The 25,283-nt window shown below is 40.9% G+C and overlaps 1 protein-coding gene across 1 annotated transcript in view; it reads left to right on the top strand.

The window, feature by feature from the left end:
• TRIM9 (tripartite motif containing 9) overlaps positions 1–25,283 on the top strand; it is a gene marked incomplete at both ends in the record, with an annotated part of 64,635 nt that overhangs the window by 21,358 nt on the left and 17,994 nt on the right. The window contains 4 exons of the mRNA XM_081314960.1: positions 1,871–1,966; positions 8,396–8,518; positions 21,851–21,961; positions 23,741–23,894. Coding sequence (XP_081171086.1) covers positions 1,871–1,966; positions 8,396–8,518; positions 21,851–21,961; positions 23,741–23,894 — 484 coding nt within the window. The remainder of the gene's footprint in view (positions 1–1,870; positions 1,967–8,395; positions 8,519–21,850; positions 21,962–23,740; positions 23,895–25,283) is intronic.

The following is a 25,283-nucleotide window of genomic DNA, read 5'->3' as shown; positions in this document are numbered from 1 at the left end:
TCAGATGAAAAGAGATTGTTTTCAACTAGATGCTGTTGTACTGCATCAGCTACCACACCAGTTAGCAATTTGAAAGTTGATTATTATGTAGGTTTTCCCAGTTGTTAGCCACTTTTCAGTTTCTCCTCCTTGTAGTATATTGTTGAACTGCTTGGCAATGAGTGGGTATATAACAGTTAGATGTTTCAACCAAAACCCATGCAGTTCATCTTCACCTGGTGCTGATCAATTTTTGATCTTCCTTGCTCTTTTTTCTACCATTTTTGTTGTTATTACTTGTTCTTTCATTTCAACTTCATTTTATTTGCATCAACCACTTTTAACCAAGCCACATCCTTGTTGTATTTCTTTGGGTTATCCCATATCTGCTTCCAGAACTGCACTGTTTCTTCCTTGTCAGGTACTGACTGATTCATTGCAGTTTCTCCATTGATGGATTGGTAGAAACGTTTCTGATTGGATTGAAATTGGAGGTTCTGCCTATAATTTGCAATTCAAGCTTCGTATCTACTGATTTTCCTGGCTATAGCTGTTATTTGCTGCTTTATTATTTCCAGTACTTCCTTGATCTTCCTTGTTTCTAAGTGGTATTTCTTGATTCTTTGGTCTTCTTATTCTTCAGCTTCTTTTCCTTCATCTATTCTAGCTTGCTTTCATGTGATCTTAACTTGCTGATCTTATTTTCTAGTCTAATCTTCCTTTTTTGTGGTGCACTGTTTGATTTTCTTCTTTGTTGATTTTGCATCCCAGGTATTCAGTTATAACTGCAGCTGTGCTGTACATTAGTTGGTTTGTTTCTTGCAATGAATTTGTGCTTATACTTAATATTGCAGTATTTGCATATTTTAATGCTTGTGCTAGCTGCTTCTTTGGAACAAGCTTCAATGCAGGAAGCCTTATTCTGTTGTTTTTGTGCTGTTCTATATGCTCAGTTATTCTTTGTTTCAATTCTTTTATTTCTTTAGTTAGAGGGTTTTGTTCTTCCTGAGGAAGAGGTGCCTGGTTTGCAAATGAGAACAGTTGTATATCTCTGCTGGATTCCTTCACTGCCAACTCCCCCTGGTTTGCCTCTACATTCTGAATTATTTCTGGCAAGGCTTTGATTTCTTTGCCCTGGATAAACCTTTGCAGTTCATCCAATTCTGTTTCTGTGAATACTTTATTTCGTATTATAAATCGGCATTGATTTGCTAGTCTCTGTTCTGTTATTTCTGATTCTGGATGTTGTTCTTCCCAGAACTGGTGCATTCATTTTAGATATCCTCTTCTTATTCCAAGAGATCATTATTTCTTTGTTTTCAATCACTGTGTATTTGCGACAGGTAAACACCTTTTCTTCCAGTAGTTCTGCAGCTGCTGGCCCTGGTTGCCCAGCCAACAGTCCTGAGTTCTGTAACCCATTTTTCACCAGATATCCAGGAATTCCAACGTCTAGTGTGGACCTTGCTAACCTGGGTGACATCCGAGCTGAAATTTATGTCTCACCATATATTTTTTTGGAGAGACACTCTTCGTGTGACTCCTCTGATGAGACCTGTCCAGTATGGTTGAACCTCTGGCATAGCTCTCATCTTCCTCAGAGCACACAAGCCCCACAACCATGTCAAGGTAGTGCCTCACTGAGGGATGATGATGATGATGATGATGATGATGATGATGATGATTTAACATTTTGGTGGAAATGAATTCTGATTAATTTCCTGCTCTGGGCTTTAACTGATGGCTTGGTTCCCTAACATGATTGGGACCAGGATGGGAAAGAAGGAATTCTGATCATCTGCTAGGATATAAATCAGTATATCTAGGAAACATATATGGAAATAAATGCTCTTTTGATTCCTATTTCTTCTTCCTTCCTTGTTTTCTGCAGAGCCAGCTGTCCCAGGCCCTGAATGGACTTTCAGACAGAGCCAAAGAAGCCAAAGACTTTTTGGTACAGCTACGCAACATGGTTCAACAAATCCAGGTATTGTGTTGACTCTAATAGTCATGAACAGAAGTAGAATATGAGCAGAGCCACTATGTGGCATTGAATTCTCTGAGCTTAGAATAAGGTAAAGGTAAAGGTAAAGGTTCCCCTGCACATGCGTGCTAGTCATTTCCGACTCTAGGGGCCGGTGCTCATCTCTGTTTCAAAGCCGAAGAGCCAGCGCTTCTCCGAGGACATCTCCGTGGTCATGTGGCCAGCATGACTAGACGCCAAAGGTGCATGGAGCGCTGTTACCTTCCCACCGTAGTGGTCCCTATTTTACTACTTGCATTTTTTTTACGTGCGTTTGAACTGCTAGGTTGGCAGAAGCTGGGACGAGTAAAAGGCGCTCACTCTGTTATGCGGCACTCAGGATTCGACCCGCCAAACTGCCGACCTTCTGAATACACACAATCAAACAGCACACAATCAAACAGCATAGCAAACCACAATTGATAACAGATTGCCAGTCCTCCTCCTTTTCAGAAATAACCCAATCACATTTTTGATGACCAATTCTTCAGCAAAACACCAAAGAATGGAGTGGGGGGTGTATTTGAGGGATGACTCATTGCATTTAGAGTGAAAAAGGGCTGATCTCACCCACCTCTCTGTCTCCTTGATGGGTAAATTGCACAAATAAGAATAGCTTTATTTCCCATGCAACCATGGTGGAGAGTCTAAACAGATGGAGAAGTGGAAAGTCTCTTGCAGTAGTGACTTTGTTCTAAATCCAGAATACGGAGACTAAAGCTGATTCTTGGTTAAATCTCTATTTTGGGTGATACATTAGACTGTGCATAAAATAAGCTAATAACAGCCAGGCTGTAATTACAGATTGTGATCAAGGCATTCTGTTGTAATCATCTTGACCCCGGTCTAAATTTGGATTACAGGATAAGGCAAATTACAATATGGTATAATATGGGATGCAAACATGAGCAGTTTTGACTGGCTGTCAGCCAGTAATAAAGATCAAGCTCTTTTGTATTAAATTGTGCATTCCATAATATTAGTAATAATGAGGATAAGGATGATGGTGATGTTACTATTAACAAATCATCATTTTATTGATTGTGTGTGTGTTTGTACCTGGATGTGTTTTCCCCTAAGAACAGTGTTTCCCAACCTCAATAACTTTAGGATGTGTGAACTTCAGCTCCCAGAATACCCAACCAGCATTGCAGACTGACATATTCTGGGAGTTAGCAATAGCAATAACACTTAGACTTATATACCACTTCACAGTGCTTTACAGCCCTCTCTAAGCGGTTTAGGGAGTCAGCATATTGTCCCCAACAATTTGGGTCCTCATTTTACCAACCTCGGAAGGCTGAGTCAACCTTGAGCTGGTCAGAATTGAACTCCTGGCAGTTGGCAGAATTAGTCTGCAATACTGCATTCTAACCACTGTGCCACCAGGGCTCAGTGTTGAAATTCACACAGCTTAAAGTGGCTAGGCATTTCAAGGAACATATTTGTCAGAATCTGAAGTTAGGTTTCGCTCCTTGGAATAATACTCTACTGCAGCGTTACTCAACCTCTGCAGTTTTAAGATATGTGGACTTCAATTCCCAGAATTCCCCAGCCAGCATGCCCTGGCTGAGAAAGACTGCTCTGTTGGAATAGTTGACTACCATCTATAAAATAGTCATATTTAACACACTGAAGTCAGTATACTTTATTCTCATCCTCCAAAAGTACTTCCATGTCTCTACAATCTGATAATCATACCTGTATTTGGCAGCTGTTTTTTTTCTAGCTAACCTGCACTGTATCAGAAATCACACTAAAAGTGATAATTTCCATTTGCTACACATAGAGGATGAATGGGTCCTGCATTCTCCCTCCGTGTGCCCTATTCCTTTAGCATCCCTTCTTAGTGCTTATTGGAAAAATATTGTAAACATAGCTTCTCTCCCACCTTCCACCCACTCTGGCTGTCATAACAGCAAATTACCAGGATTAAGGTATTGGAAAACATGTCTAGCCACAAGAAAATGCCAATGTGCTGTCATTTTACCATGATAATTTGCAAGAGGTCGCAGAGGAATGTTATCTTTGGTGCTGGAAAGTTTCTTCTTATAATAATTGATTGGGTTTATTTATTCATGTATTGCAAACCACTCTCCAAATGCTCATAACAGCCTTGTTTCTACAACATGCTTAATCAAATCACCTACAAACTCAAACAAAACTTCTTAGTAGTAATTCTGTTAGTAGTAATTCCTCCTAACAGGGTCAAATACCATCACCTAGGACCGTGGTGGAGAACCTATGGCACGCATGCCACAGGTGGCACGCAGAGCCCTCTCTTGGGCACACGCACCATCGCCCCTGTCCTAGGCCTTCAGCTGGGTTTTATAAAACCTTTTCACTTTAGGTCTCTGCTGCCATGGGCAAAAAAAAAAAATCAATCAATCAATCAATTTCAACTTCTCGCAGGGAAAAAAAGTTCTCGCAAAGTTGGAATTGATTGATTGAACTTTTTAGTCCCACCCAGTCTGCCGTTACCACTGCAGCCACACCCACCCAATGGGCCACACCCATCCAATGGGCCACGCCCACCTGGCACCCGACAATACATAAGTGGGTTTTGGGTTGCAGTTTGGGCACTCGGTCTCTAAAAGGTTCGCCATCACTGACCTAGGAAGTACAAAATTCTAGGAAATGAACTCATTTAAGTGTGTTGTGGGAAAGGGGTTAATGTAACTCAGGGGTCTTCAAACTTGGCCCTTTTATGACTTGTGGACTTCAATTCCCAGAATTCCTCAGACAGCGTGCCTGGCTGAGGAATTCTGGGAGTTGAAGTCCACAAGTCATAAAAGGGCCAAGTTTGAAGACCCCTGATGTAACTGAAAATGGGGACGGGATATTGGGAACTGACTCTTTGGAGTACTTTTTCACACTGTATTGTACTGTTGATCAGTTAGTAGTGAACACCAATTGGTTCTTAGTGTTCTCTGCATTAATCTCAACATTTCAAGCTCAGCCTAAGTGACAGTTGCAACAGTTCAGCTTCAATCCACTTTGTGGGAAATTGGGGAGGGGGGAATGGTGTCATGTGGAAGTCCCTTAAACTCTGGCTGGTCTACAGTTAGTCCTTGATTTAGGACTACAATTGTGACCAGAATTTCTGTTGCTAAGCAAGGCAAGAGGGTCACACCCAATTTTATTATCTTTTTTTGCCACAGTTATTAAGTGAATCACTATAGTAATTAAATGAATCATGCAGTCATTAAGCAAATCCACCTTCTCCAATTGACTTTGGTTGTCAGAAGTTTACAAATGGTGATTTCATGATCCCAGGACACTGCAACCATTGTAAATTCATGTCGGTATTACATGACGATGGGGCTGCTGCCACAGTTCTAGGTGTGAGGATCAGTCGTAAGTCACTTTTCTCAGTGCATTATAATTTCAAATGGCCACTGAATGAATGGTTGTAACTTGAAAACTACTTGTCTATGGAGATTCTCAGTCATCCAGGTCATGGTTGCCCCAAGGTACTTTTCCAAAAGGCAACTGGACTGTCTTGTTTTTTTCCCTTGAAAACTTTTCACTTCTCATCTAAGAAGCTTCAGAATCAGAACTGAAGAGGCTTCTTGGATGAGAAGTGAAGTGTTTCAAGGGAAAAAAACACAAGGAAGTCCAGTTGCTTTTGGAAAAGCACCTTTGGGATTCCCAGGTGTATCCATGGAGGGGCCAATGATATCCAAATGGTTAGTACAAGTTGATGATTGATGTCTCACCCCTTTTTAGACATATGAGATGTATCTAACACATATTAAAAGGGGGGGTTCAATTGCCTGATGATGCCCATAATTTTGAGATTGTTGGTACATTCCCTTCCCCATGACACCTTCTACCTTCTCCTTCCCATTCTCTACTTCTTCATGGAATTCTAGTTGTGGACCTAAAGCCTGGATAATTACTTGCAGTCTTCTCCAACTTGATATCTTCCAAAGTATTGGACTATCACTGCCATTAGCTGATGCTGGTTGGGAATAACAGGGCTGGCAGTTGGCAACATTGGAGAGTGCCAGAGTCGGGGGAAATTGCTCTGTTAAAATGAAAGTTTCAAGGAGAGAGGAATGCTGGGAAGGAGGAACAAAGGGAGACTCTTTGAAAGATCCAGCACAGTATAATTTCCTCATTGCCTCTCTGCCACCCCAACCCAATAACCCCAATGAAATAAGCTTGTTGCATTAATACTTTGCATTCTTTCAGGTGGAATCAGGCCTTCAGTCAGAATTAATTTGAATTTCGGTGACACAGATAATTTGTCTTGGCTCTTTAGGGATGCTGCCTCCTCCCTCCATCATTTTGAGTGAGCAGGCATCTAATCCATCAAGTCACATCAACTCTGTAGCCAAATCATTCCCTCTTTCCTTGTGGCTGCCTCCCCCATGAGCACACTGCTTCTTTATTCAGTTCAGTGGAGGCACATTCCTCCATGAGCTGCTTCCCCTGACCTTCCCTTTGTCCATGTGCCATGGGACTCATCCATTCTGAGATTTGTGATTTTTCCTTTAAGAGAGTGATCATTGCTAGGTAGAGACATAAAAGCTTCAGTCAGGGTTTTCAATTTCCAGGAATGTCTCAGGTTTTAGGAGAATTTCTATGCGAGCCAGATTAGAATAATAGGACTACCACTGGCTTGGAAGAACCAAATTCTGCTCAAATCAGAATTTTATCCTATGAACTTTCAGCCTGAGAATATGAATGTGCACTTGGACTCGGGAGACCAATATTCTGAACTTTCTTTCTGCAAACATTCTCAGAGACTCTTTGGACAACATCTGATTCTGCAAGGTTCTTTGGGAAAGGTTATTTTTAAAGTAAATATTATAAAGTGAAAAAACACACACCACTCTCTGTTTCGAATAGCAGCTTTTAAAACACTGTAAGATAGAAATGATAAACATGTACAGGTAGTCCTTGACCTATAGCAGTTTGTTTCGTGACCATTCAAAGTTAGAACTGCACGGAAAAAAGTGACTTGTGATTATTTTTCACACTTATGACTGTTGCAGCATCCCCGTGCTCACTGGATCAAAATTCAGACTCTTGGCAACTGACTCAATTTTATGACGGTTGCACTGACCCGGGGTCATGTGATCACCTTTTGCCACCTTCTGACTAGCAAAATCGATGGGGAAGCCAGATTCATTTAACAACCATGTCACTAATATAACAACTGCAGTGATTCACTTAACAACTGTTAAAAGATCGTAAAACGGGACAAAATTCACTTAACAAATGTCTCACTTAGGAACAGAAATTTTGGGCTCAATTGTGGTCACAAGTTGAGGACTACCTGTATATGTGATTCAGTATCAGTTTATCAGTCTTCCCTATCTTGCCTCATGCTCCAAACAAGCTTTAAAATCTTTATTTATATTATTTTACTCAAAAATGATTTTTATTTGGAAGTTACTTTCCCAAGTAAAAAAATATGGAGGTGTTTTGTTGACCAACTAGTGTCTGCAAAGATCATGGAAACTGTCTTCGTGATTAGGATGTCTTCTTTGGCAGCCACTGGTTGGTTCCATTTGCATGATATATTTAAATATATCATTTAAAAGCTGGTGTGTGAATTGAAAAACACAGTTATTTCTGAGCCAGGGAGTGAGTTTCATCTCCTCTCCCAAATCACCAGGTTAAGTTATAGGGTTGTCTATAATCCAGCCAAGGCCCATTGTTTAATTCCATTATTGAGGAATCAATAGTTCCATAACTCCATTATTATCCAACTTCTTCCATGTATTTTTGAAGATAGGCAGGCAGAGAGAAAGAGATAAGAGCTTAACTTGCTTTAAGCATTTATTTTTCCTTTCACCAACTCCCTTCACCACTAGCTCCCAAAACTTCTATAGGAATGAAGCCAAGACAGAAAAGAGACTGAGTCCAAATATCATCAGCCCACGCTGATTGCGTATATATGTGTGTATACCAACACACGCATGCATGCATGCATGAAGGAAATGGCAATGGTTCCATCACAACAAAGATGACTATAATATGATCAGAGCAGCCATCTCACTCTAGGACTGTCTAGCACCAATTAATTACCTGTAGATAGAGCTAGACTGAGCTTGCTGTGTGGTGCAAGAAATGCCCCTGTATTTACATAATACACTGAAACAGCATTAATTCAACCTATTGTCTGGTTTCATGCAACACATTGAATCAGAAACCATCTAACTTAACCTGACACAGTATGTGAACCCAGCTGGAATGGCTCCTAGAAGAGCCCAGAGTATTTTAAAAAACAAAAACAAAAAACCCCGATGATGCTGAAAATCTCAAGAAGTTGTTGCAGGAAAGTGTGACATCAGTCTCTTGTGATGGCAAATCCAACAAGTCATCTGCTTTTAGTCCTTCCCGTTGCTTTGACTGATGAGTATTTTATTTGGACTGCAGGAGAACAGCGTGGAGTTTGAAGCGTGCCTGGTTGCCCAGTGTGATGCGCTTATTGATGCTCTCAACAGACGGAAAGCCCAGCTGTTGTCACGGGTCAACAAAGAACATGAGCACAAATTGAAGGTTAGTCTGGGGTAATGAAATTTAAGCAATGAACTGTTCTTGGGTGGAAGTGATTGGTGGACATGGCTAGAAAAATGCCTGTGTCCATGTAAGGTGCCAGGTATGTTAAGCCAGGCACCCTGAGACACTGTTGCAGTGTAAGGGTGAATAAATCAGCTAGTCCTATTGAAAATGGCCAAGATATGCTGCTAAAGCTACTGGCTCGGTAGGAAACTTGACAAAAAAGGCCTTTGTTCTAACCTCTTTTCCAATAGGAATGATTGCTTCATTTCCTGTTCCTTGCATAAATATTTCCTTCCCTGCAGACATTTTATCCTCCTGAAGAAAAATCTATCTACTGATTGCTAAGAGTCTACACTGACTTGAAGGCACATAATCAATCAGTCCATCAATCATTCAGACAGCATTTTGGGACTCATACATCATGCTAAGCCATGCTATATTTATTGGTAAAACTCAATTAGATGGTTTGCACAATACACTAAATCAAAGCCAAATAAATATATATGATGTCTTAGAGCAGCCACAAAGTTCAGAGAACACACTAAAGTACAAACTAGTCAATCATAGCTTATGTGATGAATTTATGGTTATCTTCCATAGCCAGAAAATTATGTTATTGAGCAAATATTGGTTCAATATTTATTAGTAAACACATTGTATGCATCTACTATAGATGAGCGTTAGGTGTGCAGATAGGAATCTTTGGCATTAGGCTAGGAATATTGCAAGTAGTTATATATGAGAATGTATGAGTATGCAAGTAGTTATATACAGAATGTATGAGTGAACTGCAAACACAAATTTGCTTTTAGGGAAACTCAAACCAACCTCCTCACTAATCTCTAGGGTTGCATATGTTTCAAAATGATTGGAACAACTTCAAATCCATTTTTTAAAAGCCTGCCTTTTCTCACACTTCTGCATCAGGAATCTGTTTAATGTTACTACATTTTTTTAAAAAAAGAAATGCACCTTTTTTCGAGTTTTGTTTAATGAATGGCAGAAAGATGCTACGTTCATCTTGTGCTTTCCAAAGGCTTCTTCCAAATCCTCTCTGAAGCGTGCAAAGCTATATTGATTTCCTCTTACTCCTTGGTTTAATGCTTTAGTTAGAGTGCCTTGGTCCAGCTTCACCCTGCCTCCCAGGTACCTCTGAATCCACCAGGGAAGAAGCGAGGATCCTTATGCAGCACTCAGACTAATGTGGGAGCTGAAATGAATTAGTAGTGGGTGCATGAGTCCGTGTGAGGGAGGGCCAGAATATTTGCCATGGCAGCTGTTGCCATAGAGACTTCCTAGGATGGAGGGATGGAGGGAGGGATGACACTGTAGCTGCTAAGGACCAGCAACAGATAAACTCAGAGGAGTAAACCTGAAAGGGGAAGACAACCCGTTGGCCACAATGTATATTTGCTGTGAAAACATTATGACTCTCTTTGAGGTTTGTGGCTGCCTAAGTAAGAGAACTGATGGAAAGAGACTTGCTTGTGGAGAAACAAGGAGTTGCAAGATGTTTAATGGCAGATTGGAAGACCAGTAGGCAACTCTAGAAAGCTTCTCTGCATTGAGTCAGTGGTATTATAGTTCCCTCCCCCACCCAGCATTTAAAAAAGCACTGAGATCTTTTTCAGCCAGTTGACCCAGATGGCTTTTGTTCAACAGGGGGGGGGGAAATAACCAAGAGATTTCTGGGTCTCCTTTCTTTGCATGCAGAGACATTTCAGTCACATTATTTAGGATTCCTTAAATGTGTTTTTTTTTCAAATTTTATTGATTTTTTTTAATATTACATTCACATATTTGAAAAGCAGCGTGGTGGCTGGGTAGTAGTAATTCAATTACATACAGATATCATTAGGACAGATTTCAGATTGCTACCATAAACATTTCCTTTCTTTTCATATTTATTGTCTATTTGTGAATTTAAAGACAAGTTTTATCCTATCAATCACATAAAAAATAACTTCCTTACATATATCCATAGTTTTTAGTTTACACATATTCTAGTCGTTTTAGATTTAGATTTAGATTTTATTAGATTTATATACCGCCCTTTCCCGAAGGACTCAGGGCAGTTTACAGGGCATTTTAAAATCATACCAATACAAAATACAAAGTTAAAAGACAAATAAAAGATTAAATTATCCCTGAAAATAAAACCCCAGTTAAAATTCTCAGCCTGGGCCAGAGAGCTCAAAGAGCCAAGTCTTCAGGTCTCGGCGGAATGAACGTTTTAACATACAATCTTTTAGACAATCAGTGACCTAATAAATTTTTCAATTTTAATTTCCACTAACATTTAGATTTAACGTTTGATATTTATCATTCCCAAGATTTTTAATATACTCCCAATTCATCTATCACCATTCTTTACAAAATGTAATATTCAAAATACACATCTCGTTTACTTAACTTCTCACCCTCTATGTCAACAAATTAAGGATACAATATAATATCCTTCCTTTTTGCTAATTTTCAGTTTTCAGTAGCAATCAAAATTTCTTTTTTATTTGAGTAATTAATACTTCCTCTCTTCCTCTTTGTATCTGCTATCTCTTGCTTAAACTGATAATTTTCGTTTTTAACGGTCCATATAGACCTATTTACTACTTTCAACGATAGGTTTTTAGCTTATCTACATTATTCACCTTTACATGACCTTTATGCACAAATCAATATTCAAATTAGCTATTAGTATTTATACTGCTAAATTTTAATGAGCAAAAAATTTTCTTTATCTCAGTTCATAACAATGTCTTGTGTTCAACATGCACATCTTATCTGTTTAAGTACATTCTGTTTTAAATTTCAGTAAGATGGTCAAAACTCCATTCTTCTTGAGTCTTATTCTGGCTTTTTTCCTTTGCCAAATCATCTTCCATGTCCTTGTTTTTGGGTCATCAAACCAATCTCCTTGTAATATCATGTATTGATATTGGCAAAACCATCCGGTCGCCATTTTTTTGAGAGGACTTGTAGGTCTAGTGGGTCGTCTCTTTATTCTTCAATATCGACGTGGTTGTTCTGAATTGTTTGTCTTCGCATCCAACTGTTCTTTTTCTAGATCCTCTAGTTCAGTGATGGCGAACCTTTTACAGACCAAGTGCCCAAACTGCAGCCCAAAACCCACTTATGTATCGTTGGGTGCCGGGGGCATAACCCATTGGGTGGGTGTGGCCAATTGGGTGAGCGTGGCTGCAGTGGTAACGGCAGACTGGGTGGGACTAAAAAGTTCAAACAATCAATTCCAACTTTGCGAGATCTTTTTTCCCCCGCAAGAAGTTGAAATTGATTGATTGATTGAACCTTTTTTTACCCACATGGCAGCGGAGGCCTAAAGTGAAAAAGTTTTATAAACCCAGCTGAAGGCCTAGGACTGGGGCAACGGTGCGCGTGCCCACAGAGAGGGCTCTGCGTGCCACATGTGGCACATGTGCCATAGGTTCGCCACCATAGCTCTAGTTCCTTCTGTGTTGTATAAGAAACCTTTTCCTTTTTCCAAGTTGTCGATATCTTTTCTGGATTTTCAAATATCAATATTTGTTGAATTGTAGATTCTTCTGTCATAGTAGTTTCATTTTTTCTATTGTATTTTGTATAGATGGTTCTTTAGTTGTGGTCAAAGTTTGGACTTTCATATCTGGGCTGTCTTCTTGTTCCTTCTCATAGCCTCTTAGTATTTCATTGGTAGTGGTAAGAGTTTGAATTAGTGTTTTCAACATAGTGAGAGTTTGTTGATCTTCATCCATAAAGAAATTTTGTTCCTGGCCTTCTTCCACATTGGTATTTTAAACTAAAGGCTTTACACTTAAAAAATCCAAGAGGGAGAATTTTTTCTCCTAGTTAGGGAGCACAGAGCCTTTCACAGCTGTTGTTTCAGGGCTCTCAAGGTTATGTATCTGATCTATTTCCCTGGGCAGTCAGCCAGGCCCCTTTTAAAGTTTCCCTTTGAGTCCCCAAGTTATCTTAATCTTTTTCAGTTTTCCTTTTTTTTCATAAGAAGAAACCCAGATTTCCAACAGTAGTAAATAATGGAAAATAAGAAATAAAAAATCTTTCAATCTTTAAGAAATAAAATTCCGATTGGGATTCAGTTACTTTTTTAACGTTTAAAATGCCCCTGGGTATTTAGTCACAGCTCTTTCTGGAGGGAGGGCTAAAGTCCCCCTTCCCTCACCGCAGAGGGGAAAGTGCTTAGCAGCTTAAGGAGGTACAGAAAGTACTTAGGGTGTAAAAGAGGTAGATCTCACCCAGTCTCTTCCATGCTGCTTTAAGAGTTGCCTGGTGGAAAATGTGACTTCGACTGTTCACAGCCTAGGGACGAGCCATAATGGATGGTCCTTTCGTCCACCAGTTTGGAGGGATCGCCAGATCTAATGGGAGAGTTGCGGCTCTCCCGCAATCCAGCGAGCGCCCGTCCTTGCTGGTCACCTCTTCGGAGCAACTTTTGGCCCTTTTCAGGGCCCCCCAGTGATGCAAAACTGGACGGGGGAGAGAGAGCACATCTCCCAACCATCCATAGCAGTTGCATGGCAAACCAGAAGCCTAGGATTCCTTAAATGTATGTCCCTCGTTCCATCACTGGTTTTTATAGAGCAGTGTCAGAATTACAGAATAACATAGTTGGAAGGGATCTTGGAGGTCTTCTAGTCCAACCCCCTGCTCAAGCAGGACACCCTATACCACTTCAGACAAATGACTGTCCATTCTCTTCTTAAAAGCCTCCAGTGATGGAGCACCCACAACTTCTGAAGACAAACTGTTCCACTGGCCCATGTTGCCCATGTTTATGTTCAAAAGGAAGAACATGAGTCACCCATATTCTTCCTTTTAAGCAGTATATAGGGGAAGGGTTAAGGTTAGACTTCTCTGGATGCATGGAAAGCATTAAATCATGGTTTACATGCTACAGAATCTGAGTTCCCACAACATGCAGGACTGTTAGTTTGTGGTTTAGTGTGGGAATCCAGCCAGTGTTTTTATAATCTTAACTTATGTTTAACATGTTGTACAAACTGAGCCAATTGTGGTTTATTCAATAATCAGTGATAACAGTGTTCTGTGAGACAGCTTCTGCCTTCTCACAACATGTGAAGGCAGACCAACATTTTTGCTGCCTTTAATGGCTCTTCTGCTGTGACATCTGAACCACTTATTAGCCGACCACAATATTAGTTCAGTGTGTTTGGCAAACACAGTCTATGTGGTTAATTTGTGGTTCAGTCTTTTGTGTGAATTCAGAAAATTAAATAAACATAAGTTTAATTAATTATTGGAAAGTGTCTTGTGTGAACATTGCCAGTGCATAAATTATGATATTCTATGGTTTAGTAGGTCTTACTCAGATCAGGGAAATTAGATGGGGTGGAATATTTCCCCGAGTCTAGTATAACAGGAGAATGGGAGAAAGAAACAGTTAATTCTGCAAAGCTGATAATGAGCTTTGTGGATTCTTAAATGCCTTGGATATAAATACTGAAGGAAAAACCATTAATTAACTCAACAATCATACATTGTCAATAAACATCAAGTCCCTCCCTTCGGTTCTTTATCCCCTTTTTTGTTGCAAAATGAAGACTTATTTTGGCAATTAAATCTTTTCAAACTATTGTCAAAACTCAGGAGGTCAGTGATGTTCCCATTAACATTACTAAGGGCAAGACACAACTTCAGTACCACCTCAAGGTTTTTCTTTCCAAACGTTTTTGGGAACCCTTATTGGTTCTGAGCCTCTAGACAGCATTCTTTACATTTCTGCTTCTTTTGCATGCAGATAGGTCTTACCATTGTTATTTTTTTCTTTTTTACTGCTCCTTAATCGCTTTATTTGGGGTGGAGTCGGGACGAGTGAATGGAGATGAATGTTTACTGGCTGGATGCCCTTCCTGATGCCTATGTGGAGTTCATGCTGCAGATATTTTCTCTTTGTGCTCTGATAGAGAAATATCTGCCACTGCCTTGAATTGAACTCTCAACCTTCCAAGTGGGAGGCAAATGTCTTCACCTCTAGGCCACCACGTCATACCATTTATATATTGCCTTAATTTAATGATGATGATGATGATGATGATGATGATGATGATGATGATGATGATGATGATAAAGTTGGAAGGGACCTTGGAGGTCATCTAGTCCAACCCCCTGCTCAGGCAGGAAACCCTATACCATTTCAGACAAATGGCTGTCCAGTCTCTTCTTAAAAACCTCCAGTGTTGGAGCATTCACTGCTTCTGGAAGCAGGTTGCTCCACTGGTTAATTGTTCTAACTGTCAGGAAGCTTCTCCTTATCTAGGTTGCTTCTCTCCTTGATTAGTTTCCATCCATTGCTTTTCTTGGTCTGGCACCAATATTTGACTTGATGATCAGGTGTAGCTAGCCTTTCAGATGGAAAGAAAATGGCTCTGGAGAGAAATTACAAAGGAGAATAAGACAAACTCCAATTATTTATCAATTCATTTTTCTTGCTCGCATACAGAGCTGTTTTTGGTCCTTCTGTGGGGAACTGGGTTTATGCCACAGCTTCCTCCTTCCACTTGTCAGGCAGAATCTTGTTCAGTGAAATTAGCTAGCAGGAAATTCAGTCATTAATCATCTCCTTTGCAGCTCCATGCCCAAGACAGACATTTTGAAGATCACCTTAGGTCCACTTGCTTGTTAAGTGCTGAGATGAATTGCCAGGGAATGGAGAGAAATGAAGTAGAGGGTGGGGGGAGAGAGAGGCATTTAAAACTTTTAGCAGGCTGAGTTTGGCAGCTATGCAGAAGGACATTTGTTTGTGTCATTGATGTCTGTATTCTCCCAAAATGGCAAATTATGGTTTTCTTATTGAATAAAGCACAGTTGGATGAGTTTACCCAACAGGCTATCATACAATACATTTTACAAATCATGATGCCTGGGTTCACCAGTACGCTAAGCTATAAATAAATGAACTACATTAAACATGTTGTGGATGTGAGTCCCAATGTGTTAAGATTGCAACTCCCATACAGCGGCATACATAGCAAACTGCAATGAGATCAAAATGATTCGCATGCAGTGGAATCTCACATGAATGTGGCAATTACAATGTGTTATTTGCCCTGTACAAGAACATAATTATGCACAAGGACATAATTTGTTACATTAGCATGATGTCATCATGCGTGTTTCATCATCCCTCTCCCCATTCCCATGTTCCCAGAATTCCCATGGTGGGAAATATGGTAATAGGCCTGGCTAAACAGCCCTCCAGTGCCTTGCATAATAAATTAGAACAATAAAAAGCATCATGCATAGTTTGGCACCAATTACGCAAATATATTGCCTGTGGTTTATAAGCACCATTTAGTTAGAGTATAGTTTTGGATGGCTTGGGACTTGTGTGTTTTTTTGTTTCCCTAAAATTGTGCACAATATACCCAAATTATTAATGCTGTATTGCTAGAGACAGAGGGTTAAAGAAATGAGATGCCAGATAGCATAAGTACAATTCTTTAAGCAATTTAGAATGGCATCGACATTTAGAGCTAAGAGAGCATTTCTTTGTAGTAATGTAGAGATTTTGCAAAAATGTACACAACAGTAATTTACTTTCATATGCAGTTATATTGGTCTCAGGAAGTGGTAACATTTAGCTAACCTTGTTTGGGTTCCTATGTTAAACAGGATCTGACCTGGTCGGTAATTGGAGTGGGGATGGGGCTAAAAGGGAACTGGAGGGCTATAGACTAGTCAGGGAGATTGGAAAAAAAAATCTGAAAATAAGCACTGATCAACTATTTCAATACTGTTGCCAAGAAAATTGCATAGTTATGTCCCTGTAGTTGCCAGGACTTGAATTCAACTCAAGAGTACATAGACATGTTGATTAGCCCTGTGGTCGGTGAAACAAAAATGGCTGGTATCATTCTGTTAATGCATTCAAATTGGCTGTGGCATTTGGCATTTATTTATTACAAGATTTATCACTTGCCTCTTGAGTAGCTTTATAATTTTAAAACAAAAGCCAATCAATAAAAAGGTGACAAGATGCAAGCCAATATCAAATAAACAAGATGCAAGCCAATATCAAATAAAAAGACATGAAAGCAGCATAAAAACCAATTTACAGAAAGTTATTTAATAGATTATGGAGGTAAAGGTATTTTCTGTAATGGGGCAAAAACAAGGGCAAACCTCTTCTCTGGGGAAATAATTCCAAAATTCAGGTGCCGTCACTGAAAATCGCCTCTTGCTGGTGGCTCACTTCCCTTCAGATGGCATCCGGGCAGAGCTTCCCAAAAACTTTACATACAGACAGGCCGATGTTCAGACAGCAGACTTAACCTTGGCAGCCACTAATTTGGCCAGTTTTCCTTACTGGTAGTTCTTGCGGGCACATATCAAAAGACTAAAAGTCACCTGGTTGCAAACACAGGATCTATCCATAGCTCCTTCTGCATTGGCTGGGGAGGCAGCTGTGGGTGTGGCCAGGTTGCTGCAGCTAATTAATATTTGTGAGGGGTGGGTTCTGGGATGCCACTGGCATTGGGGGTTTTTTTCCTCTCCCTTTCTTGGAAAAGTGGCTAATGTGGATGTTGGAAATTATCCCACTTTAATTTAGTTGAGTCATGGTATTTGTGTGAGAGACCTGACAAGGAAAAGAAGTTTAATCCAAAATAAATTCAAGGCTGCTTAGGGGTAAGGCTGATTTCTCCTGCCCCACTTCTGATTAAATGATGATGTTTGCATAATGTGTACACCTCAGGATGCAGTAATTTGAGTGACTTGGGTCAAAGAGTTTAAAAGTTTGATGGTCCTTTTTGTGTGACCCTTCATTGGGTGCACTTAACCCAGCCGAACAATTTCCATGCAGATTATCATTCACAGGACAACAGTGACTTTGGCAACAGGCAAAGGTCAACTTGCTATGCTTATAGCCTGGCCTAATTTATAGGTGATGACCTATAAAGCCCTAAATGGCTTGGGTCATTCCCTTCAAAAAAGGGAAAAAAATAGATCCAGGAAACTGCAGACCTATCAGCCTGACCTCAATACCTGGGAAGATTCTGGAAAAGATAATCAAACAACAAATCAGCAAACACCTTGATCCAAACAAAGTCATCACTAAAAGTCAACATGGGTTTGTCAAAAACAGATCATGCCAGACAAATCTTATTACATTCTTTGACCAAGTGACAAAACTAGTGGACCAGAGTATCGCTCTGGGCCAAGGCTATGGTTGCCTGGCACCTTATTTCTCCCAGAATGCTTATGTGCTTTGATTTAGGAGTCATTCTGGGAAAATGAAGATGGATGATGGCCACAGCTTTGGCCTCTGCTTTGCTTCACAGTATACTGCTCGCATCAATAAACATTTTTTAAAATGATGATGGGAGATTTTTTTTTAAAAAAATTAGGTTTTCCATCTTTGGCATTTCTCCAATGAACACTAAGTGCCTGTTAATAATGGAAGAATTCCCTAATGCTGGTTCATCTGGCCCAGCTAGACTAATAGCAAATGACTTTGAAAATTTGTTCAGCCAGCATCATGCTAAGGCAGGGGTTGCTTAACCGTGCTCTTTTGCCTGGATGTCTTCACACGACACACTCAATTTGGGGTTTCCATCATCATCAGATACAAGTTAAAAAAGCATATAGGTAATCCTGTAATTCGTTAAATATTTCCCTGAGATGCGTACATGTGAGGCAATGTATAGCAGATGGTGATTCCTCCAATGGTATTCTGAAAATGTGAACTCTGACTAAACAAGGGAATAATGATGACGTTATCTGAGGAGAACAAGGAAGCTCAGCTTAAAGAACATAAGGGGATAATAGATTATTTCTTATCCTAAAGCATAGATATGATGTTACACTTCAGATCGCCTTTTCTTTCTAGAACAGCATTCTAAGAAGTCTGATGGTAAAAAAGAACATTTCTTCCATCTGTATTTCTAAGAGATCAGAGTAAAAGGAAAACGCAGTGAGTGCAGTGTATTTTGTATTTTGTTGGGCAACCAGTGTGGAAATCAGGAACAAAACCTGATCAGGACAGGACTTATCCAATGACATGCTTTTCGGATCAGATATGAAATAGAGCGGGGACTAAGTAAAAAAAGTCACTGTATTTTCCGTTTTTTCCCCAATTGAAATACTCAATGAGAAGCTATCACTGATTTTGTAGCTGGAAAATGATTTTTTTTTACGCATTAAAATGGTTGTATACTATTAGAATCGCCAATCAGGAGATTTGATTGGGCTACCAGCCAAGTGGGTTATGCACATTGTGAGAATGGGGTCAGCGAAAAGCTGTGGCTAATCCGGAAAGGCTTAAAAATGTGACTTCCACATGTTCCTGAGCTTCATAATTGAAGATGTCACATGACTCCCTCTAGTGGTCAACTGTGGAATTAAATTACAATGCAGAATGCCATCCCAAATTGTAGCATCGCCAGTATAAGTTGTAACTCCCTTCCCTTTTCTGATTTCAGAGCTAGGAGGAACGGTGATGTGAGCAAACTCCCACTAAGCCACACAGGAAAGGAAAAGGGATTGATGGGGTAGCTGGCTTCCTTTCTTAAGTTGAGTTTGACCAGAACCCTTCGAGAATAAGAGTTGGAAAGGACCTTGGAGGTCTTCTAGTCCAATCCCCTCTTCCACTAAGCCATTGGACCCATTTAATATTTGGAATAGTTCCTATGGTTTCCTATTGCCATTATTTATTTAGCTGCTGAACAGCACAACTAGTGTTGGGGAAAGAACTTCTCCTGCATCTTCTCTACCCATTTTCTTTTAATCTAGTGAAAGAGTATTTGCTTGCAAACTTCTTAAAAGAGAATAGAATTTGGTAAAATTCTAGAGAAGTGTAGAAGAAGAAGAAGAAGAAGAAGAAGAAGAAGAAGAAGAAGAAGAAGAAGAAGAAGAAGAAGAAGAAGAAGAAGAAGAAGAGGAGGAGGAGGAGGAGGAGGAGGAGGAGGAGGAGGAGGAGGAGGAGGAGGAGGAGGAGGAGGAGGAGGAGGAGTGATTTGCCAAGCTATGATTTATTTAATCATTTTTGATGAAATTATCATTGGCCAGATTCACCCCATATGTTAAACCAAAGCCATATAAACACTGTTATGGCTTAGTAAGAATGCAGCCAATTTATTTGTTCCTCTGTTTATGGGAGAAGCAATTGTTAAAATAGAATCACTGACAACAGGATGATTAACCCCCATGCTCTGTATGCCAGCAGGCTCCTGTCAAATTCCATCAGGATTGCACACTGTTGCCTCCAACCACGTTAGCAAATACTATGGCAAGTAGAAAAATAGGGACCACTACGGTGGGAAGGTAACAGCGTTCCGTGCGCCTTTGGCGTCTAGTCATGCCAGCCACATGACCACGGAGACGTCCTCGGACAAGCGCTGGCTCTTCGGCTTTGAAACGGAGATGAGCACCGGCCCCTAGAGTCGGAAACGACTAGCACGCATGTGCGGGGGAAACTTTACCTTTACCTTTACCTTATTTATTTATTTATTTATTTTATTACATTTATATACCGCCCTTTCCCGAAGGACTCAGGGCGGTTTACAGGGTGATTAAAAAACCAAAATACAAAAGTTAAAAACAATTTTTTTAAAAAAAAATTATATGTGTCCCTGCCTAAATAAAACCCCAGTTAAAATAAGATGAATCCTCAGCCTGGGCCAGAGAGCTCGAAGAGCCAGGTCTTCAGGTCCCGGCGGAATGAATGGAGGTCAGGGGCAGTCCTAAGCTCCATTGGCAGCTGGTTCCAAAGGGCAGGCGCCCCCACTGAGAAGGCCCTATCCCTGGGTGTTACCCACCGGCAATCTCTTACCGGTGGCACCCTGAGAAGACCCTCCCTGTGGGAGTGCACTGGACGAAGGGAACTTGATGCCGGCAGCAGGAGTTCCCTCAGATATCCCGGACCCAAGCCATTTAGGGCTTTATAGGTCATCACCAGCACCTTGAATCTCACCCGGAGGGCAACCGGAAGCCAATGTAGCTCGCGGAGTAGAGGTGTTACATGGGAGTATCGGGAAACCCCCATCACAACTCACGCGGCCGCATTCTGCACCAGCTGAAGCCTCCGAGTGGTCTTCAAGGGCAGCCCCATGTAGAGAGCGTTGCAGTAGTCTAAACGGGAGGTCACGAGCGCATGACTGACTGTGCGTAGGGCATCTCGGTCCAGATAGGGTCGCAACTGGCGCACCAGGCGAACCTGGGCAAAAGCCCCCCTGGTCACGGCTCCTATATGGTCTTCAAAATTGAGTCGTGAATCCAGGAGGATGCCCAAGTTGCGAACCCTATCAATGGGGGGTAACACCTCACCCCCCATCGTTAGAGATGGAATAGTCTGGTTGACCCGAGATACCGATATGCACAGCCACTCAGTCTTGGCGGGATTGAGACGAAGCCTGTTTCTCCCCATCCAGACCTGGACCGCTTCCAGGCACCGGGACATCACGGCGAGGGCATCGCTGGGTTGGTTCGGGGTGGAAAGAAAAAGCTGGGTATCATCAGCGTACTGATGATACCCCACCCCGAAACCACGAATGATCTCACCCAGCGGCTTCATATAGATGTTGAACAGGAGGGGCGAGAGAACCGACCCCTGAGGAACTCCACAAATGAGAGGCCTCGGGGCGGATCTCTGCCCTCCCGTCAACACTGACTGTGAATGGCCCAGGAGATAGGAGGAGAACCACCGTAAAACGGTGCCTCCCACTCCCAACCCCCTGAGACGCCGCAGTAGGATACCATGGTCGATGGTATCAAAAGCCGCTGAGAGATCTAATAGGACCAGGACAGAGGAACAACCCCTGTCCCGAGCCCGCCAGAGATCATTCACCAGCGCGACCAATGCCGTCTCCGTGCTGTATCTGGGCCTGAAACCCGATTGGTACGGGTCCAGATAATCAGTTTCCTCCAGGAACAGAGGAAGCTGATGCGCCACCACACTCTCAACAACCTTCGCCAAAAAGCGAAGGTTGGAGACTGGACGATAGTTATTTAAAACAGCCGGGTCCAGGGCAGGCTTCTTGAGGAGGGGTCTCTTATGGCTTGAGGAAGAGGTTGTGGTTTTGTGTAGGGCTAGAATTAAGCAGATAGCCTGGTGTTTGCCAGAATTAGAATTCCACGCCCTTAAGGTTTCTTAGACTTTGAGGGACCCAACAAAATCAGCTCAGGGGGCAACGAGGAATAAGTGATCCAGCAAAATCAGCTCAGGGGGCAACGAGGAATAAGTGATCCATTGCATTTCTGGCCAGAACACTCTCCCCACATTCTCCAGCCATAGCTCTTATCTGCCAAAGCATCTCTACCCGGTCTAAGCATTTTTATCATTTCTGTATTTTATTGCAGGTGGTACGTGATCAGATCTCTCACTGCACAGTAAAGCTGCGCCAGACCACAGGGCTGATGGAATACTGTCTGGAGGTCATCAAAGAGAATGACCCCAGTGGATTCTTGCAGGTGACTGCTTGATTTTCTTTTTTCTTTCCAGTTAGGGATGCATGGATTGGTTCTTCTCATGGCTTCACCCACTGTGAGCTGAGTAACATGTGGTGATGTTTCAGAAGGGCCCATTCCATGATGTCACAACAATTTCCTAAGGAATAGAATGGAAACTGATCAGTCCATGGTTGGAATTGTGCTGTGATCCTCCTCTCGTTCAAAATTTGTTGAGGCAAGAATATGTGAAAGGGGGGAAGGCTGTGTTATTCAGAGACCTTTAATAAAAATAGCTTTAATGCATCTCCCCAACCACCTAGATCCATGTCCCATTGAATGCAGTGGAAGTCATTACAATTCCATCCCTATTTGCATCTCCCTGCCTGGATTATTTTTCTATCTTACAAGAAGTTGGAATCAGGAACATAAATTCTTTAAAGTAATAAATACATTGAAAAGAGAAATAACAATGGAGTTGGCTTGAGAAAATAAGCTACTTAGTCTTTTTGGTATTTAAAACATTCTGTCAAGAATTAAACAGAATTAAAGCTCTGTCCCTTTTTGCAGGGGTCATGACAGAAAAGGAGCAGAGCTTCAACTGCATAATTAGAGTCAGCATTTTCAGTTTTTTGACTTCCTTGTTGGTGGATCACCCTGTTCTTTCCTCCTTGCAGTTTAGGCAAATGAGTAAAATCCCTCTCTATAAATACTTTGGGAAGTGTTTCAGATCAATAGACTATCTTTGGATGATTTGATCAGTAATCGAGTAGTCAATTTTTCTGACCTTCCAGAAACCACGAAAGATCCTGAGAGACTGATATTTCCAATCCCATTCATGAACAACCCCAAATCAAACACACAGTCTCATGATGAGGGTGTGTATCGCTCATTGCTTAGGCACAGAATCAAGATCACACAAAATATTAGTACCACTTTATAAAACACTAGTGAGACCACACCTGGAATACTGCAACCAATTTTGGTCACCATACTACAAAAAAGATGTTGAGACCTTGGAAAAATTTCAGAAAAGAGCAACTAAGATGATCCAAGGCCTGGAGACTAAAACATATGAAGAATGGTTGCAGGATTTGGGTTTGGCTAGTCTAGAGAAAAGAAGCAATAAGGGTGACATGGCAGCAGTATTCCAGTATTTGAGGGGCTGCCACAAAGAAGAGGGGGTCAAATTATTCTCCAAAGCACCAGAGGGCAGGATAATAACAGTTGGAAACTGATCAAAGAGAGAAGCAACCTGGAATTAAGGAGAAATTTCCTAACAGTGAGGACAATTAACCAGTGGAACAGCTTGCCTTCAGACATTGTGGGTGTTTCATCACTCGAGGTTTTTAAGAAGAGAGTGGACAGCCACTTGTCTGAAATGGTATAGGGTCAGGGGTAGGCAACCTTGGCTCTTTTATGACTCGTGGACTTGCTGGCTCAGGAATTTTGGGAGTTGAAGTCCACGAGTCATAAAAGAGCCAAGGTTGCCTACCCCTGGTATAGGTTCTCCTGTTTGAGCAGGGGGCTAGACTAGAAGACTTCCAAGGTCCCTTCCAGCTCTATTCTATTCATATTTATTTATTTATTTATTCCATTAATTGGGGTACCTAACTGAGAACCTATATTCTCACTTAGCCTTAGGTGTAATCAGGAACATGCTGAAATTGAAAATGTGTTTTGTATTATCTATCGAGATTTATGATCCTCCCAAGCTGTTTTTCTCCCAGAAGCTTCTCCCAGAGAGCTATGTATAAATCTGACTATGGTGCACATTGTTTCTTGGATTTTCCTTCTCAACAGATTTCTGATGCGTTGATACGAAGAGTGCATTTGACTGAGGATCAGTGGGGGAAAGGGACACTCTCTCCAAGGATGACCACAGACTTCGACCTCAACCTTGATAGTGCCCCTTTGTTGCAGTCCATCCACCAACTCGACTTCATGCAAATGAAATGTAAATGTATTTATCTGTTTGCTTTCAAAGTTGCAATTGACTTAAAGTACTATCCAAAGCTATCTTAACAATCCATATAATCAAATATTAAAATACTGAAGGTTCTACAGCTGACAACAGCTCAGATTTAAATAGAGTGAAAGGGAGAATGAATTATGTCCTACACACCATTCTTGGCCTCATCCCACCTGTCTAATCTGGATTCCAGATCCAATGTTTGCCTATCAGTATCCTTCATTCAGTTCTCAGAAAGAAATTAAGCTGGCAAGTCGATGCAGTTTTCTAGGTAGAAGTTTTGGAAATTGTTTACCAGAGCCTTTTTCCTAGAGTGAAAGTGACTGACTGAAGTTCACCAAGTTAGCTTCCAGGCTTAAGGCAGAACTAGAACTCAGGTCTTCTTACTTCTAATGCAATGGTTTAACCACTTAGAGGAAACAAATCCTGTAATATATGAATAGGGCTTATGTAATAGATATATCAAGTCCACAACAGCTAGATGTTTCTCCTTCTAGGACGTCTCAGCTGTTGATGGTCAGAATAAAATAATTGAGTCTAACATTCCACAAGTGAGACTTCCTATTGCAAGGGGCAGAGCTAAGCCTGTGTGGGATTTTGGTTTTTACTCTTACTTGAGATGATTTAAGCCAAACTATTAGCTTACGTATCTTATTTCTTTGGAAAGCAATAAGAAATGTCATCATTATTTGGGATTTGCTCTCTTTAACGAATAAAAATAGATAAATAATTTGGGATATATTGCTGAATTTTAATGATAGAATTTTTGAAGACTAGAAAAAGGGGGTTGGGAACTTTTTTGACCCACAAGCTAAAAGTTGATTATTTTTTAAATATATTAAGATTCCCCCTTTATAACTGATCTTGGAATAAGATGGCAATGCTGTGACAACATCATTACAAGGAAATAGTCCCAGTCTTGCCTAACCTCAGGTTTCCTCTGGCAGCCTCCCTTCCAAATATTAACCAGGCCTGCCTGGAGTTTTTTTTTATCCATTAAGAAACTATTAAGAATGATTGTGAAAGCTTGGAGTTTGCAGGCTTTAACAGGATGTGCTTTCTACTATATGTCTTATACTGTTGGACACCTTTAGTGTAAACAACAGCTCAGAAATCTAGGAAGCGTCACATTCATTAAAAACTATTTCATCTTCTCAGGATACTAAATGCACATATTTTTCTGCCAAGCTTCTCTGCTACAGTGTTGAGATACAAAGCTTTTACCACTCTGAATTCCATCTTTTTTTGTCTGGAACAGAGAGAGGAAATATATTACTGGGATTTCTTTATTTGCCAATTCATGTTTCTCCATCCATACCCTCAATCACATTCTTTCTTTGATCTGATTCTTCCTGTGCTGCCTTTGCACCAGAG

Source organism: Vipera berus, assembly GCF_964194415.1.
Source record: "Vipera berus genome assembly, chromosome: 1".
Taxonomy (NCBI): Eukaryota; Metazoa; Chordata; class Lepidosauria; order Squamata; family Viperidae; genus Vipera; species Vipera berus.
The sequence above is the reverse complement of the archived record's forward strand: the minus strand, read 5'-3'. Positions and strand labels throughout refer to the sequence as shown.